This window comes from Hyperoodon ampullatus (assembly GCF_949752795.1).
Source record: "Hyperoodon ampullatus genome assembly, chromosome: 1".
NCBI classification, from domain to species: Eukaryota; Metazoa; Chordata; class Mammalia; order Artiodactyla; family Ziphiidae; genus Hyperoodon; species Hyperoodon ampullatus.
Genome location: NC_136914.1, coordinates 43191381 through 43208091, shown reverse-complemented (window position 1 = coordinate 43208091; position 16711 = coordinate 43191381). Strand labels below are relative to the sequence as shown.

General features: G+C 34.9%; 1 protein-coding gene across 2 annotated transcripts in view; it reads right to left on the bottom strand.

Moving 5' to 3' along the window:
- The window catches only part of BMP2K (BMP2 inducible kinase), a gene marked incomplete at both ends in the record, with an annotated part of 122413 nt that overhangs the window by 31985 nt on the left and 73717 nt on the right, over positions 1-16711 (bottom strand). For both annotated transcript variants that reach the window (XM_079706192.1, XM_079706193.1), the window contains 3 exons: positions 1343-1503; positions 5547-5626; positions 6920-7023. In XM_079706192.1, the coding sequence (XP_079562318.1) occupies positions 1343-1503; positions 5547-5626; positions 6920-7023 (345 nt within the window). The remainder of the gene's footprint in view (positions 1-1342; positions 1504-5546; positions 5627-6919; positions 7024-16711) is intronic.

Genomic DNA, 16711 nt, shown 5'->3' with positions numbered 1-16711 from the left:
CAGTGGTTGAGAATCCGCCTGCCAATGCAGGGGACACGGGTTCGAGCCCTGGTGCGGGAAGATCCCACATGCCGCAGAGCAACTAAGCCTGTGCGCCACAACTACTGCAGTCCACGCGCCTAGAGCCCGTGCTCTGCAACAAGAGAAGCCGCTGCAGTGAGAAGCCTGCACACCGCAACGAAGACACAACACAGCCAAAAATAAATAAATAAATTTATTTTTTTTAAAAAAAAAAAGGGCTTCCCTGGTGGCGCAGTGGTTGAGAGTCCGCCTGCTGATGCAGGGGACACGGGTTCGTGCCCCGGTCCGGGAAGATCCCACATGCCGCAGATTGGCTGGACCCGTGAGCCATGGCTGCTGAGCCTGAGCGTCCGGAACCTGTGCTCCGCAACGGAAGAGGCCACAACAGTGAGAGGCCCGTGTACCGCAAAAAAAAAAAAAAAGAATAGCATCTCCAACCCAAACACTGAATGCTTACTATGAAACAGAATTTTCCTAGATACCATACACCTTGTTATTTACTTTTTATAATAGGCAGAATGGTTGTTTCCCCATTTTGCAGAAGTGAACAGTGAGGCTAAGAAATGGTAAAATGGGAATTGGACATAAAAGACTTCAAATTCCCCTTTTGTTCCCTTTTCCCTTTCCCTATTCCTCCATCAGGTATGCCGGATCACCACAGGCATATGTTACATCAGATAACATAAATGTCTTCCCTGAGCATATACTTTACCTAATAGTAGTAACAGTAGTTAATAGTGAACATTTCTTAAGGACATATTATGTGGCAGACATTATAGTACGCAGTCATTTAATCTTCACAACAGTCCCTTAAGATAGGTACTAGTATTTTCATAACACATATTACTAAAAAATAGGAGAAATAGGACTCAAATCCAGGTTCTTAAGACTCAACATGTAGGCTTTTAACCATTAGAGTATCCTAATTTAAAACATACTAGTTGAAAACACTTTAACATTAAAGCTTTGTAAGGCTAGAGTTTCAAATTCCTCCTTTCCAATACAATATAGAATTTTCTATACTCTTGAACTTCAGTATCAACCTCGAACCCTACTAGTCGATGACTCTAGAGATAAGCAGGTTGTGAGCTTTTCATACCATACTTTTATACTGCCAGTACCTTACCTTTGCTGACAACATTAGGAAAACAATTAGGTGGGTTTATTAGACATTAGTAGCTTTATGTTTCTTAAAGCACTATGTGACATATCTGCTTCACAATAGTAAGTCTGCCAATAATTTACATTTCTAGAAAATCAAGCCATAAAAGGTTTATGTAAATTAACTAAAAAGGGGACGAGGTTGGCAGAGCTCTATCACCTTTTGGTCTGTGGTTACTGAATTCACCAGGAGCTGGGACTTTAACAGGTATTGCTGAACTTTGAATGTTCAGCACACTAGTAGTGGCAGTAGTAGAATTCGCCTTTGGTCTCTGTCTTGGTGCAATTGAGGTTTCTGTTGGTCCAATGGTATCTGTTATTCTACAACAGAAGAACACATGTCATTCCAAATACTGGGATCATTTCTAACTTACTATTTGTTCTATAAAGGATCTATTTCAACAGATGCATATTTATTATTATTGATGATCATGTTAGTCCTCTTGGCTTCTTCCTAAGTCTCATTTTCAAGTACTAAATGTTTAATGAAGATAAGAAAGTAAATAAAATAAACCTAATCAATTTCCTCAAGCCAGATTGCTACCATTTATAGCCTGCCACCAGAGCTGGCAGAAAAAGAGTATAGAATTGCTCTTAAGGAGATAAAATAAAGGAAGCAAACAGAAGTCTTTGCAATAAGGTTTTGGACAAAACTGAGAGCCAACTCTTTAAACCAGTCGGAGAAATAAAAATAAGAAACAACAAACAACAGTCTCCTTTAGCTTGGACTCTTCGCTTAAGAAAAAAAAAAAAAAAGAATAGGGCCTAAGGCATGTAAAACAAAAGAAGCCAAAACTTTTAACTGGTGGAGCTATCAGCTCACATTCAGCGTCTTGAATCTTTAACTTTGCTTTACTTAAAACACTGAATGGAAATTATATAAAAGTTTTCCCACTAGGACTTAGTTTAGGCCACAAATGTGAGTGGTCAAGTGGGAAGAAGTTTTGAAAGCAAGAGACACTAAATATAATTCAAGGAGACACAGACATTTGCTTTTCTCTTTCCAAAATAGCCAGGGAAAATCTTTAACTTACATATTTATCAACTCTGCTTTCTATAAATTCAGAACAAAAACATGAATACTTCTTAATAGGGTCTATGTTCACTTTTCAAAAGGATTGCAATAAAATCTCTTTATCAAGTTCCCTTAGCACATTTTCAAAATGATCTGACGCTTAAAAGTTTTGCATACATATGATTTATCAAGTACACATCTGCGGCATTTAGAGAAAGTCCTATCTGTCATAACTGCACAGAACTCTACAGTTCTTTCCTCTATCTGGAGATACCACAAGAGGGAGCCCTCTCAACAACTATCTTTCTCGGAAAGAAAGGATGTGAAATTGAATCAAAAGATTTTGGAAAATCATAGAAATGCATTGTATGTGGGCTGTTTTCTAAAAATAACATTTATGTTTTAGATGGGATAGGGATGGTACAAGTCATATGAAAACAGAACTAAAAGGCTATAAAAAGATCATGTAACCAATTATATCTCATTTAATCTCATTATTTATTGAGTTCAAATTTTGGATATGGCACTAAAACCAATGCTGTATTCCCTAAACTCAAGTAATTTGGTGGAAATATTGTATACAATCTTTCTATTTGTCTACCTGTTCTTCATTAAATGGGTAGTACATAGGCCAGACCTCACCCTGCCTTGTCCCTGTTCTAAATAGCTCCGTAAAGGATTCACAACACACATGAGCAGGGCAAACCTCTAAAAAGCATATTAAAAGTTCTGCAGACTTTGTTTAGTCTAGTGTTTCCTAACTTATTTCACTCATGTACCAATACCTATTATACAATTACTGATATCCAGCTAATAGGGCTCAGTACCCTGTCTTCAAAGAATTTACAGTCTACCTAGGAAGATATGGCACATGTTCATGAAAATATAATAAAATATAAGACAGAAAAAGTAACCAGCGCTAAGCTAGTACTGTCAAGAGTTTCATGGACGAGTAATTTTACCTTTAACCTAACTTGGCTAGAGAAGGCTCAGGTGAGAACTGGAGGTTAAACATAAATATGATTTCATCAGACAGTAAAAGAAAGTAAGCGGTCTATGAAGAAATGGGAGGAGAATGCCTGGACAGATTCGGCAAAGTGAAAATACAAACTTAACTAAAATGAAAGAACAAGTAATTACTGATATCAACACTGCTACGCAGCTTCCTTTGCACTATTGTAGCAGACACAGAGCTGTTTTTTTGCTTCCTTTCTTTTCTTTTCTGCTGACTAGCCTGAACAATCTTCCTAAAATACATTCTCTTCTCTTAAAATCCTTCAGTGTTTCCATCTGCCAGGGCAGTGATTCTCAACCCTTCCATCTTCAAAATATAAATTACATAAGTTTCACATGTGTAACAGTCTCAAGAGCAGATGCAAATTTTGGGGAGGTGGTTGGGGGGTTTTAAGAAGTGAAACAAAAAGTGCCACTGATTGAAGGCAGGGCAGGCAGATAATATTCATAAAAGCTTTAAAACATGTAAATAATGATACTGGCTATTTAAAGATTCCTCTTCCTCCTCTCTCTGGAAATATGCCTTTTACATGGAAAAAAAAAAAGATTTACAACTTTTTAACATTTAGAATTTTTCAACTTCTTTACTATCAATAAAAGGTAAACTTATATTATTGACCAATAAGCACCAATGAACCCTATTTTTTTAATATACATAATGTATAGATTTAACATACTATGAATAGCACTGTGAATTTTAGTTAACTATTTCATTAACTATTTCATTTCCTTATAATTGTATAGCTGTAACTTGCGTCATGGTGAAAAGATATTCAAAGCATTCCTGTTCAGTTGACTCATGCTTTTTAAAAAAATTGTATCTACTTTCTTAAAGATTTAATCATTAACAAAATAATTATTTTAAAATTCAACTGACAAGTCCTACAATAATTCATAATGACCACTCAACTATAACAGCAGTTGCTAACTACAGCTATGTCATGGGTAAGACAGTCAGTCATGCTGGATTCCTGCAAGTTAGATGTCACATGACTCCTTCGTCTCTTATCAAGAGTATTTTAAATGTAAGTGAATGAAGATGTTTTTAGAGTGATGCCACATTTTTTTAAAACACTAAGTCATTCTCAAGTGATATTTCAATAATTTACAGATAACAAATTATTTATAACACACCTGACAACCAAGTTCCAAATAGTAGAACTGACTGCAAAGTTGAAAACTCACTGGCCTGAAGGCCAAAATCCAAATTTCTCAGCATGACATATAAACAAAGTTGCTCATGACTGATATTTACCTACCCCCCCTCAGCTTCATTTCCCACTACTCCTGTATATGTGCCCTTATTATGCCCCAGCCTTGTCGTTTCACAAACGCTGCCCTCACCGGCAATGTTTGCCTGCTATGGTTTCACTGCCCATCATTCCAAGTGACTAGACTATTCATCCTTCAAGAAAAGAGTCCAGCAACTCCCACCGGATTCTTCCTGTGCTCCTGTCTTCTTTCCCTTTCTCCACCCTCAGAGCTGCCTGATATCTATCAAGGTGTGACTGTTCACCCGTCTATCTTCATTTGGATCAGAACTCCTTGGAAATAAACACTGCTGCTTTTTCTTTGTAGTCTCAGTATCTGTATCTTGCATGTAACAAGTGCGTGACAAATATTTTTTATGTATTTTATGTCAAATAAAATACTTTGCATAAGTAAAATACAATACAAAAAACTATGACCAAGAAATCTCCCCAAATGTAATATTATGCCTGTCTGATAATCTAAAATACAGTCCTGCTTATTAACTTTTAAACTCAAAAAAGAAAGCATGAGGAAAAAAAAAAATCAGTCATTAATTCAATCATTAGTCAGATTTAGGTCTTAACCTATGTAATTCGTATCAAACATTAATGTAGTAAAGAACTATAAAAGTTATTTAAAACATTATATTTATTTATCAGTCTTAAAAGTATTACCATTATAACCACTCATTATAAATTATACATAGCTATTTTTTCTTTCAGTAAATTAAAAAAAGTCATACTAGCTATTAAGTAAAACATAAAATCTCATAAATTAGTTGCCATGTGATGAAATGACAACTCCCCCATGTAAAAGGACCCAGTGTAACATCACCAGTCACACAATCACTTCGTGATTGCTGAGAAGGAGCAGTTCAAGTGCAACTGCTGTCAAACCCTGTTATATAAAAAAGCTTAATTTGTACTTGCAATAAGGAATACGACATACCACATGCAATAAGGAATACGACAATTTTTTGTGGGTGAAGATGATATTTAATGAATGACACTTGCTAGGATTAAAAACAAGAACTGTCCTCTTTTTTCTTAAATGCCTTTTCAAATTTCAGCATAGTTTTGCCTACCTGGCTTTTATTTGGCTTTTCCTAGAAGCTGCTTCACTAGCAGTCATCGGTTCAGGAAGAGCTGAAGGAATAGGAGAATTCTTGGAAGAAAAAATAAAACTTTTCATTTTAGTTTTTATTTCAATTGCAGAAAGCTTTACTTAAACACTACGGATACATTCTTAAATTTTAAAAGTGTTGTCTGTGAGACAATCTCTTCACCTCAGATATCTATAAAATGTTCACATATATTTGTAAATATCAGTGCATGTTATACAAATGTCACTTTCATATTTGTGTTCCACAGAAACCCTTGGAAAATAAACAGAACAACATCATTATATCCACTTTACAAATGGGTAAATCTTGGGTATAAAGGATTATATTACACTTGTAAATCAATGACTATTTCACACTCTTTGGAAGAAGAAGCAAAACGCCAAGCACATGAATACCGTGTTGTTTTACATACTGCAGGTAATTTTCATGACACTGCTTGTCAAGTCTAGAAAACAAGAGCAGAGGCTTCACTCATTTGTTTATCCTCTATAATGTTTGGCTTACAGTAAGTACTCAATAAATGTTTGCTGAGTGAAAAGCTAAAAATCCAGGCAAATGTCAAATAAAGCTACTTTCATTACTAGAATGTTAGTAATGACTTTCAGCTTCAACCAAGAATATATTATATTGACATAGTAAGAACTTCAAAAAACAAAAAGGAAAAGGTACCAAATTCCTTCTTTTTTCTCAGTGGGGTGGATTAAGTTATACACAAAGGAAACCTATAAGAACAAGTCAGGCCAGAATGATCTTCACAATGTTGAGAACAGCTTAAAAATCAATGATGATTCTAGACTTTTATTAAAATTAGCAGACTCACCATATACTGTTAATCTGATGTAGTTAAGTATGCAGACACCAGATACAATTCAAAGCTTTGCATGGTAATAGCTATTACCAACTCAGCTTCCCTGCACTAGACACTGGGTTTTATATTTATTATTTCTAATCCTCATAATTACTATCCCTGTTTTACAGAAAAAGTAACAAACTATTAAGTAACTCCCCAAAATATACAGCTCCCCAAAAATCTAACAGTCCAGTTTTTTCAACAGTTAGGCCCAAACAACTTAATAATAGTAGTTTGTGCTGTATCAGACAGAGGTCACTGTGTTTCCCTCAAATATGCAAAATATCCTGCAGTGCCCTCAAGTCCACTGTAGCTCCCCAGAGCACCACAGTACATAGTTTGGCAACTGTAGCTTTGTATCAAAAATACTAATCACAAACATACTATGAGACCACTTGTCTTGAAACAAGTAACTCTGAAAGTATATATATCCGCACAGATAAAATGGATTTTAAATTCATATCCTACTTGCAAAACTACTTACATTGATGTTGGAGACTGGACAATCCTTTTTGGCAAATTTAAATGCAAAATATGACACTTGAAATATATCGGGTCTATGTTCTGGATCTGGTTCAAGCATGAACCCTGCAAGAATAGATCAAAATGTTAAGACGTTTCATTGAACACGGAAGCAATTAGGGGTACATTAAAAGGGTAAAATAAATAAATATATTATATATATATATATTTCCATTCTAAGAGCAGTGATGATTCCAGCAAACTTTTTTAACGTATATAGAAAACATTAGAATTGCTATTTTATACAATATCCCAAACTAAAGACAAATCAGTCCTAGAACAGTTCTCTACTGAAAGTATGAACGACAAATATGAATATTTTTCTGGGACCCTAACGCAAAAGAAAAAGTGAGTTTAGTAAACACTGGGGAATTATCAAAAAAAGTTCCAGGGCTGTAGTAGGGGTCCTTATTTTCACTATTATCTAAAATACCTCTACTAATTTTTAAGTGCTCCTAAATCATTAAGAGAAGACTAAATTTGTATGCATTATAGTCTGTTTAACAGAGCAGTAGAGGGTTGGCACTATAATTTTCCTAAAACATGCTTACTTCCCACGCTGATGACAGCAATATTCATCATAGTTCTGTATTTCAACATGCTATCCACATCATGTTCAGAAGTACAAGCAGAATTTTTGGTTCTATTATGAACAGATTTCACACCAACCCTACAGCATTGCTTGAAAGGCCTGACCTTTTTTCTAACCAAAATGACCACTACCACTTGTCAATTTCTTGAACTACTTGTTAATTTACAATTTCACAAGAAGGCTGACATTTATACTCAATTACATATGTAAAAAATCCATATTTTGTTAAAGTAGTCTTCATATTCTAACGCTGCTTCATTGATTAACTCTAAGTTCTTATCTTATTCAAATCATTTTTAAACCTATCTGCAATGTAAAATTTCCAGCATTAATTAGATAATATTCTAAAATTTACTAATAAAATTATGTACAGAGATATCAAGGTATATAAACAGCTAAATTAAAATTATAAATCAAAATGAATTAAATCTACCCTTCAAACTTAAGTAATATTTGAACAAACAATGTGTAATACATCTCCAACAGCATGATAAATTTATTTGCTAAAAACATGGTTGTTTGGCAAGTGACATTAAGCACAAACAAAAATTTATTTGGGAGATTCTGAACTCAGTTTTATTATATTCTGCATATCACTTGATTTTATATACTTTAAACGGCTAACAGATATCACTTACAAAATTGATATTTTACTATTGTATCACCATTGTTAGAAATAACTCTGAACATTTAATTCTAATATTTATTAATGTATATTCAACTTCACTCAAATCCAGAAAAGATCTGAAAAATCTACAAGGTTTATTTCATCCTCCGAAGTTATATTTTATCTTGATACCAACAGATATTACATGTTTTAAAAGTAACAACAGTACATGATATGGGGATAAATTTAAACAGACTTTTACCAATGTGGGTAGAACTGATAACATCTTATAAGCAAACAAAAGGACCTCTAACTCCCCTGGCTCATGTTTCCATGTGGGAATACATCTTCTGGAGGCACTTTAGTTTGTCGAACTGTACTGATACCATTTATGTGACATAAAATCAGCCTAAAAGGTCATGACTAGCATTTATTTTAGTAAAGTAGAATAGAATTAAGAGTGCATTACTGTAAGTATTAGCAATGTTTCAAGAAACTTGTTTTATGTGTATGTATATATAAAATGTATTTTTTACCATGGATCACTGTCAAGCAGTTTGATAAACCCCTGTGCTAGTGACCTCTCTCTATTAGTATAATACATTCCTCTCCAAGGGAAAGACAGTGATTTGTCTAATTGAGACTAGAAAAAAAGAAATAAGCACCCACACGTGTCCATCTCTGTTGCTCTTTCTTTCAACAGTTTATTCTCAGGACATGTACGTTCTCTACAGAACCATGTTTTGCAAGTGGCCTACTTCTGTGGAAGAATTCCATGGTTTTCCAACATTGTCTATGACTCTGTGAGAGTATATCTGGGGGTTGTATATGCATTAATAGGCCCATTTGGCTTCGGAGTCCATTCTGCAATCTGCTTTGTCATTTTATCTAATGAGATCCTGTGCCCCATCTCTAATTTGGTTCTAAATTCAAAGTATGAAGAGGCTGAAACCCACAGTAGAACATGATTACATTTTTATCTCTGAATATTTTTATATTGAAGCTTATCAGCCATTTAAAAAGAAAAAGAAAAAATCTCAATAAGGCATTGTTAAAGCACTTAATAATGTAATTTTCCAAACTCTCCAAAAGAATGGATTGCAAAATGTACTCCTAGATTACTGAATGATGTAATCTGGAGTGCAGAGGTATCAATTCTAATCCAGCTAAACCCTGGAGCATATCTACCAAAAGTAACAATTTCAATTTTTAAGTAGTTGATCCAAAGCCATTTTCTCTCACAATAATTAAACCTCAAGTCTAGTGTTTTATTAACTCCTACTTCATGACAATAAAACCGTATCATCTATAGAAATATGCTCCCGAGGAGAAGGAGTGGATTAAGGAATATATGTGTCTAATTCATCCAAAAGTGAATCAAGTAATTAAGTTTTTTTAAAAAGGCAGAGAAGCTAGAATACACCCTTGTTTACCCAACTTAATATGATCACGTGAGTCAGCACAAGACCATTCCCATTAACCTTGATTCTACTGTAAATATAAAATCGACCTTTAAAAAGTAAGCCATATAGAAATGGAAGGATATTTCTCTGCTCCTCTTACTTGTGTGACTCTTTCTATTGACACAAATATCACTAATTCAACCTAAGAACACAAAACAGTCTCAGCATTGAAGGTAGTATATGACTAAACCACCACAGTATTTCCAACTGATGTATCAGACTATCTGATAAAAATCACTTGCCCAAGGCAGCTGAATTAATTATGCTTATTCTAATTTTGCAAAGGAAAGTACACCATCCATGCATATTCCAGCAAAAAGAGCAGCTAAAGGAGCAGTGGCTGCTGCAGCATAGCAGTGGCCAAGTTAACCTACGGTTACATCAAGGACGCACACAAAAAATTAAATGAAGTAGTTTCAATTCAAGTTACATAAAATGATGGATCCATACCGGGTCCTAAGTAGAAGTTAAACCAGCATCTCTAATCTAACAGCTCAGCAAATTTAATAGGAAAATACTTTGGACAGAGGTCTCAAAAGAATGTTCCTGCTTAAAATTTGTTAACGTTTTTTCCTTCCACAAAGACACTTTTTCTCTCCCACAGACTTCCAGCTATTACACTTATAGTAATTTACCTGAAAAGAGAAATACCCACTCTAATTTTGCAATCATAAATACTTCAAGCATTAACTTGTTATTTTTGTCTGTTGACCTATGGAAAGTATTATAGAAACTTACATGTCAGGCAAAGATGTTCTATAAACCTTATTCCATGGACTGTTGAAATGAAACCAAATTTAGCAGCTAATAATAAATGTGTTCAATCATAATGTAAAGACTAATGGCACTATAAATATGCCAGGATAGTATATTTGGGATAGCCCTGGTAGCTGTTCCTAGAAGTTATTGATCACAGCCCTCTCTTTACATCTCCCCAGATGGTAACCCAGAGCCAATGACTGAAAACCTTCAAGGAAACCCTATCTTAATCTCTGATTTCTTTTCAAAGGTACATTAAAATGTCTGAGATTTTTTTCAACAAAAAAATATATAGGAAGACAGTGGATGAAGAGCATAAATGAAGCAAGATTGGCCATGAGTTGATAATCACTGAAGCTGGGTGGCAGGTACATGATAAACCATTGCACTGTTCTGCCTATATTTGTATGTATTTTTTAACTTCCATAATAAATTTTAAGTGTATCTAAATAAGCAAGTTCCTGGTTTCCCACAGAAAACAGGTATTAAAATAAATTTATTTATTATCAAAACAACAAGAAATAACAAGTGTTGGTAGAATGTGGAAAAAAGGGAACCCTTGTGCAATGCTGGTAGGAATGTAAATTGGTACAGCTACTGTGGTAAACAGTACGGAGGTCTTTCAAAAAGTTGAAAATAGAGTACCATATAATCCATCAATTCTCCTTCTGAGTATGTATCTGAAGGAAACAAAAACACTAACTCAAAAAGACATCTGCTCCCCCATGTTCACTGCAGCATTATTTACAAAAGCCAAGATATGGAAGCAACCTAAGTATCCATCAATGGATGAATGGATAAAGAAAATGAGAGGCATCCATACACATACACACACACACACACACACACACACACACACCATGGAACATTACTCAGTCATTAAAAAAAGAGAAGGAAATCTTGCCATCTGCAACAACATGAATGAACGTGAGGGCATTATGCTAAGTGAAATTGGCCAGACAGACAACAAATACCATATGATCTCACTTAAAAAAACAAAAAACAAAAAAGACAGATACAGAAAACAGACTGGTTCATTATATATCATATATCATCATTTCACTGCACAAAGTTAAGAGATAAGAAAATTAATCTTAGTAGTTACATTTAACAGGATATTCTGGAATATATGATAAATTATGGTAAACCTTTGATATCCAACCTTAACCTGAAAAACCAAGTTTGGCTTCAAAGCATCCAAAGGAATCTCTGCAGGGAAAGTGCATCCTACTTAGTATCTGACAGCAGATGCCCTGACCCTCACCCAGAAAATCAAAAATTAGGTTAGCTCAGGAAGAATTATAATGACATCAGTAGTAGTGGTAGTGGGAGCTATAGTAGTAATAATGATAGTAGTATTAAAGGCCATCTCTTTCTAAGCACTCACACATTCTAAGAAGCACTTCTCATAATTCATTTAATTTTCACAATAACCTTAAGAGGTAGGTAATTTAATATGCTCATTTTAGAAATCAAACTGAAATAAATGGAGCTGCCCCGTATTCTGTACCAAATAAGTGACAGAGCAGATGCAAGCCTAGGCCATTTGGCTCCGGAGGCCAAACTGCTCTTACTCTCCACAATGTACTTCCTTAACCACCATAACAGAAGCTAAAAGAAAGGTGAAGCAACCAGCCTTCTGTTCACTCATCAGAACTATTCGGTAATCCTGTTAGTTATGCTTCTCATTCTCCTCTAAATATTCTCTAAGTTCTTTTCAACTCTTAGATCCAAAAATGGAAAGTGCTTCTCTCCTCATTGCCCCACCCAATCCATCTCCATTACTTGTCTACTGGAAAAGTTAACAGAAGCTAAGAAGGAAAATTCTAAATAATTGCTACTTTTAAGAAGTAAAGTCTGCAGAAAGTTAATAAACTGAGCTTTGTGGACAGTAGTTAATATAATTAACAATTATTATCATTAATATAGTAAATATTATTATAATAATAACTACCCTTGACCAAACTGGTGATAATCAAAAGTATATTCAAATACTTATATAAACACAAACCATACAGTTTTAACAAAGATTAAGCATGGCTATTTCATTTTCAAAAATCTTGAATCATATAAGATAGATGTAAACAGCATTAGTAAATCTATTCATACTAAGAAGATATATTTTTTAAATGCTTTATCTTATAAATAAATGTGGGGCAACTACATTGTATGAATAGACAGTTGGCAATAAAAAGTTTCACTTTCAAAAACTATGAGCACAGCTAGGTAGTTTCTGGTTTCTGAAGGTAGAATTTACTTGAAAGCAATGTAAATCATCAATTAGTTTATTATAAAAGCAGACAGAGAAACCTAAATAGGATGGTGAGAAACAAGCAAGCTCACATGCGAAAAATGTAAAAAATAAAATTGCAAAGAATCTAAATGTTTTCTAAAAACCATTGCATTATAGATAAGTATGTTCGGGTTTTAAAAAATCTCTACTTTGTTATTAAGCTTTTACTACTCAAGACAATATTTAAAAAGTAAAGTCCACAAAAGCCCTTTGACAGGAGATAAAATACCAACATTTACTTGGGTGCTTTTATTTTATTCAACCTTGTTTTTTTTTATTTCTGCCTAGCTCTGAGAAATCAGTTCAAAGAAATTAATACATGGCCAAATTTATACTAACATTGATTAAAAACTAAAATCTGTACATTTATTGAAAAATAAAGCAAGCATATGATGCCCAGTAAAGCATCAATGAATTAGAGTCCAATTGGATCCTAAAATTATCTGCAGTGTTTAGCTTTTCTACCTTCCTACTATACACAAACACACATACCCATATGCACATACATAGAGAAGGAAAACAAACAAACCTAACACAAGAAAATAAGATCTCAAATAGAAAGAAGTCTCACATGTGAAACAGAATCCCATCCCATGCCTACAGGCTGTAGGAGCTGTAGCTGGTATGTGATTTATCAGTCTACTCAAATGAGAACCTAATCCTAGGTTGCAGAGTTAGTGTACTGGAGCCTGTGTCTGAAGTTTAAGCCGGACTTATAAACCTGAGATATAAACTGGCTGTGGCAAGAGGGAAGATTGGAAACGACTGGATCTCTTAGAATCTACATTGTGTTGCATTCTGAATCAAATGTTGAAAATCTCTCATTTATAGCTGTGCAAATAAACCAGAAATTTCTTGTTGTAACTATCAAAAAAATAATAATAAGATCTCATCACTATAAGCAAATTAAATCATGAATCAGGGTATGTATATACTGTCCAGCCTCTCATAGTTTGTCCAATGAGAATACTGAGTTGCTAAGACACTGCAAGATCCTCAATAAAATCCTCAGTCCAGTTGTGATTAAAGCATTATACTTAACAACAAAACAGTGCCACAGATACAATGATTTACAACAAGGGCTTCAATAAAAGGTTAAACTTCAATTAGCCAGAACACTCAACTGCCAAAGTAAATTCCTCAATCTATTTTTTGAGCATTCCATGCTTTTGATGCCCTAATTTTTGGACAATGAAGGAAGAAAGCAACTGGATAAGACAGAGCAGCTTATGGGTATGAAGTTTATTCAAATATACTCTAAAGTATGTTTGCTCTCTAAAAAAAATTCACATTCTGCCAAATGGCAGGCTAAAAATAACAGGGCTAATGAGGAAAAGAGAGCTGGGACAAACCACTGAAAAAAAAAACTATACAGCTCTGTCACCAGAACACTGACAAAAACATTAATTGATATCTGGGAAGGTAACTTGGGCTGACCAGGCAGGTAGCTTAATTTGGCTGAAGGCTGCCACGAGGACATAAAAACACGTCAAAATAAGACTAGGAGGTTCTCAACCAATAAGATAAAAGTGCAGTTCCGAGCCAGCGTGGGTGCTAGTCAGGAGGCCATCCGTTGGTAGAGAGTCACACAAAAGCTGAGAGGTAGACCTCTCTGAGAAGAAAACCTCAGGTACAAGCATTCATATTAATGTTCTCCAGTTGGAGTGGAAAGTCTACAAGCTGGCAGTGCAGCAGCCAAGCTCAGGGCGACTTCCTTCCCCTACAAGTTATAACGCCAGCTCCCCCACCACTGCCCTGCCTCCCCTCGCCTAGGAAAAGCATTCCACGTGAAGCAATGTAATTTTTGTGTTCAACTGACATAATTCTCTAATTTCCAACGTGTATGAGCAAATCCACATTAAAGAAACAAAAAGATCATGCTTTAAGTAAGTTTGAAAAGTAAAGCTAGATATCCTTTTAGGCTCCATTTTCTTTTTTCTTTTTATCTTTCTCAGGATAACATTGTGTGATAGTTCAGGGCTGTGATTTTAATCCATAGTGTAACTATATAGTTAGTCATTTTGGAATACAGTAAGTTCCTATCAGCAAACAAACATGCTATAAAATCTCCCATCTAAACAAACAAACTCCTTTGGCACCACATCCTCCTACAGGAAAGAGTTGTGCATACTTACTGACTCGACTCTGAACTTTATATTCTCTTTTGAACTCATTCCACTTAGACTTTGGTCCCCAGCACTTCATTGAAACAGTTTTTAAGAGTCACTGATGACTTCTCTGTTGTTGATCCAGTGGTCAGCCTTCAGTCCTCGTTTTACTTGACCTACTGTTAGTATTTGAAGTAGTTGTTCTTAAAGCCTGGTTTCACTTAGTTTTGGGGATACCACTTTCTATAGGTTTTCTTCCTCTCTTTCTGCTACTTCTGAGTGTCCTTTGTTGGTTCCTCCCAATATTGGAGTAACTCAGGGTTTGTATTTTAAACTTCTTTTGTTTATATACGTGCACTTAAGGTGACCTCTTCCTGTCTCATGGTTTTAAATACTATCTAAATTAAGACCTAAATTTATATCAACCACAACTTCTTTCCTGAACTCTAGAGGCATATATCTGATAGTCTGTTTAATATCTCCACCTTAGTATATAATGGTCACCTTGAGCTTAATATGTCCAAAACTAAACTGATTTTCCTTCCAAAACTGACTCATCCCACATGTATTTCCCAATCACGGTAAAGGCGCCTCCATTCTTCTGCTCACTCAGGTCATAAACCTTGGAGTCATCCTTGCCTCTCTTCCTCTTTCACCCTCCCAGCCAATCCGCTAGCAAATCATGATGACTATATCTTGTAAATATAATCAGAATTAGACAACATCTTGCCCCCATCACTGCTACCATCCTGGTGCAAGACAAATCCATCTCACTCTTGTTTTCATAAAAATAATGTTACTCTTCTACCCAAAGAGCTCAGTGGCCCCCCTTCACATAATTAAAGCCATGGTCCTTTTGATGGCCTACTAGACCCTACACCCTTCCTGCTGCCTGTTCTTGTAATTAAAGTTTCATTGGAACATGGCCACACTCATTCATTTACATATTGTCTGTGACTGCTTTCAGTAAAACAGCAGAGTTGAGTCATTGTAAAAGAGACTCTATGGTCTGCAAGCTTAGCTATTTACTGTCTGGCCTTCTACAGAAAAAGTTTGCTGACCCTTGCTCTAGAATGTAAGGTTCTTTTTTTTTTTTTTTTTTACAACTTTATTGGAGTATAATTGCTTTACAATGGTGTGTTAGTTTCTGCTTTATAACAAAGTGAATCAGTTATACATATACATATGTTCCCATATCTCTTCCCTCTTGCGTCTCCCTCCCTCCCACCCTCCCTATCCTCCATTTTCTTTTGATTATTTTTCTTCTGGAGTGTTTGCCCTTTTCTTTTTGAGTTACATGAGTTAGCCAATTGTCAAATGTGTAACATAAATTACAAACGTTAGCCAATTGTCAAGTGGGTAATAAATTTTTTTTCCAGTTTATCATTTGACTTTATATTTGGGTTCATGGTTTGGGGGAACTTTTAATGGTTTAAATTTATATGTCAATGGATTCATCTTTTCTATTTACTGAGATTAAAAGCCTAGTTTACACATTACCTACTCCAGTGTTATAAATAAATTCAGACCTATTTTCTTCAAGTACATTTATGTTTTATTTTTTATATTTAAGTCTTTAATTTATCTGAAATTTTAGCATAATGTTTGAAGTAGAGATCCAGTCTGATTTTTCATCCACAAGTGGATAATAAAGTTTTGTATTTCCATCTGTTTTTCCCCACTGAGTTGAAGTGGATAATAAAGTTTTGTATTTCCATCTGTTTTTCCCCACTGAGTTGAAGTGGATAATAAAGTTTTGTATTTCCATGTTTTTCCCCACTGAGTTGAACTGCTATCTTTATTATACAAAACCTCAAATATATTTACATTGACCCTCTTTTCTACTGCACTGATCTCAGTGGCTGGAGGCTATGACAGAGGATGTTTAAAATGGAAAAAACAGAGTAGAAATGCTAGAAACACTTTAATTGA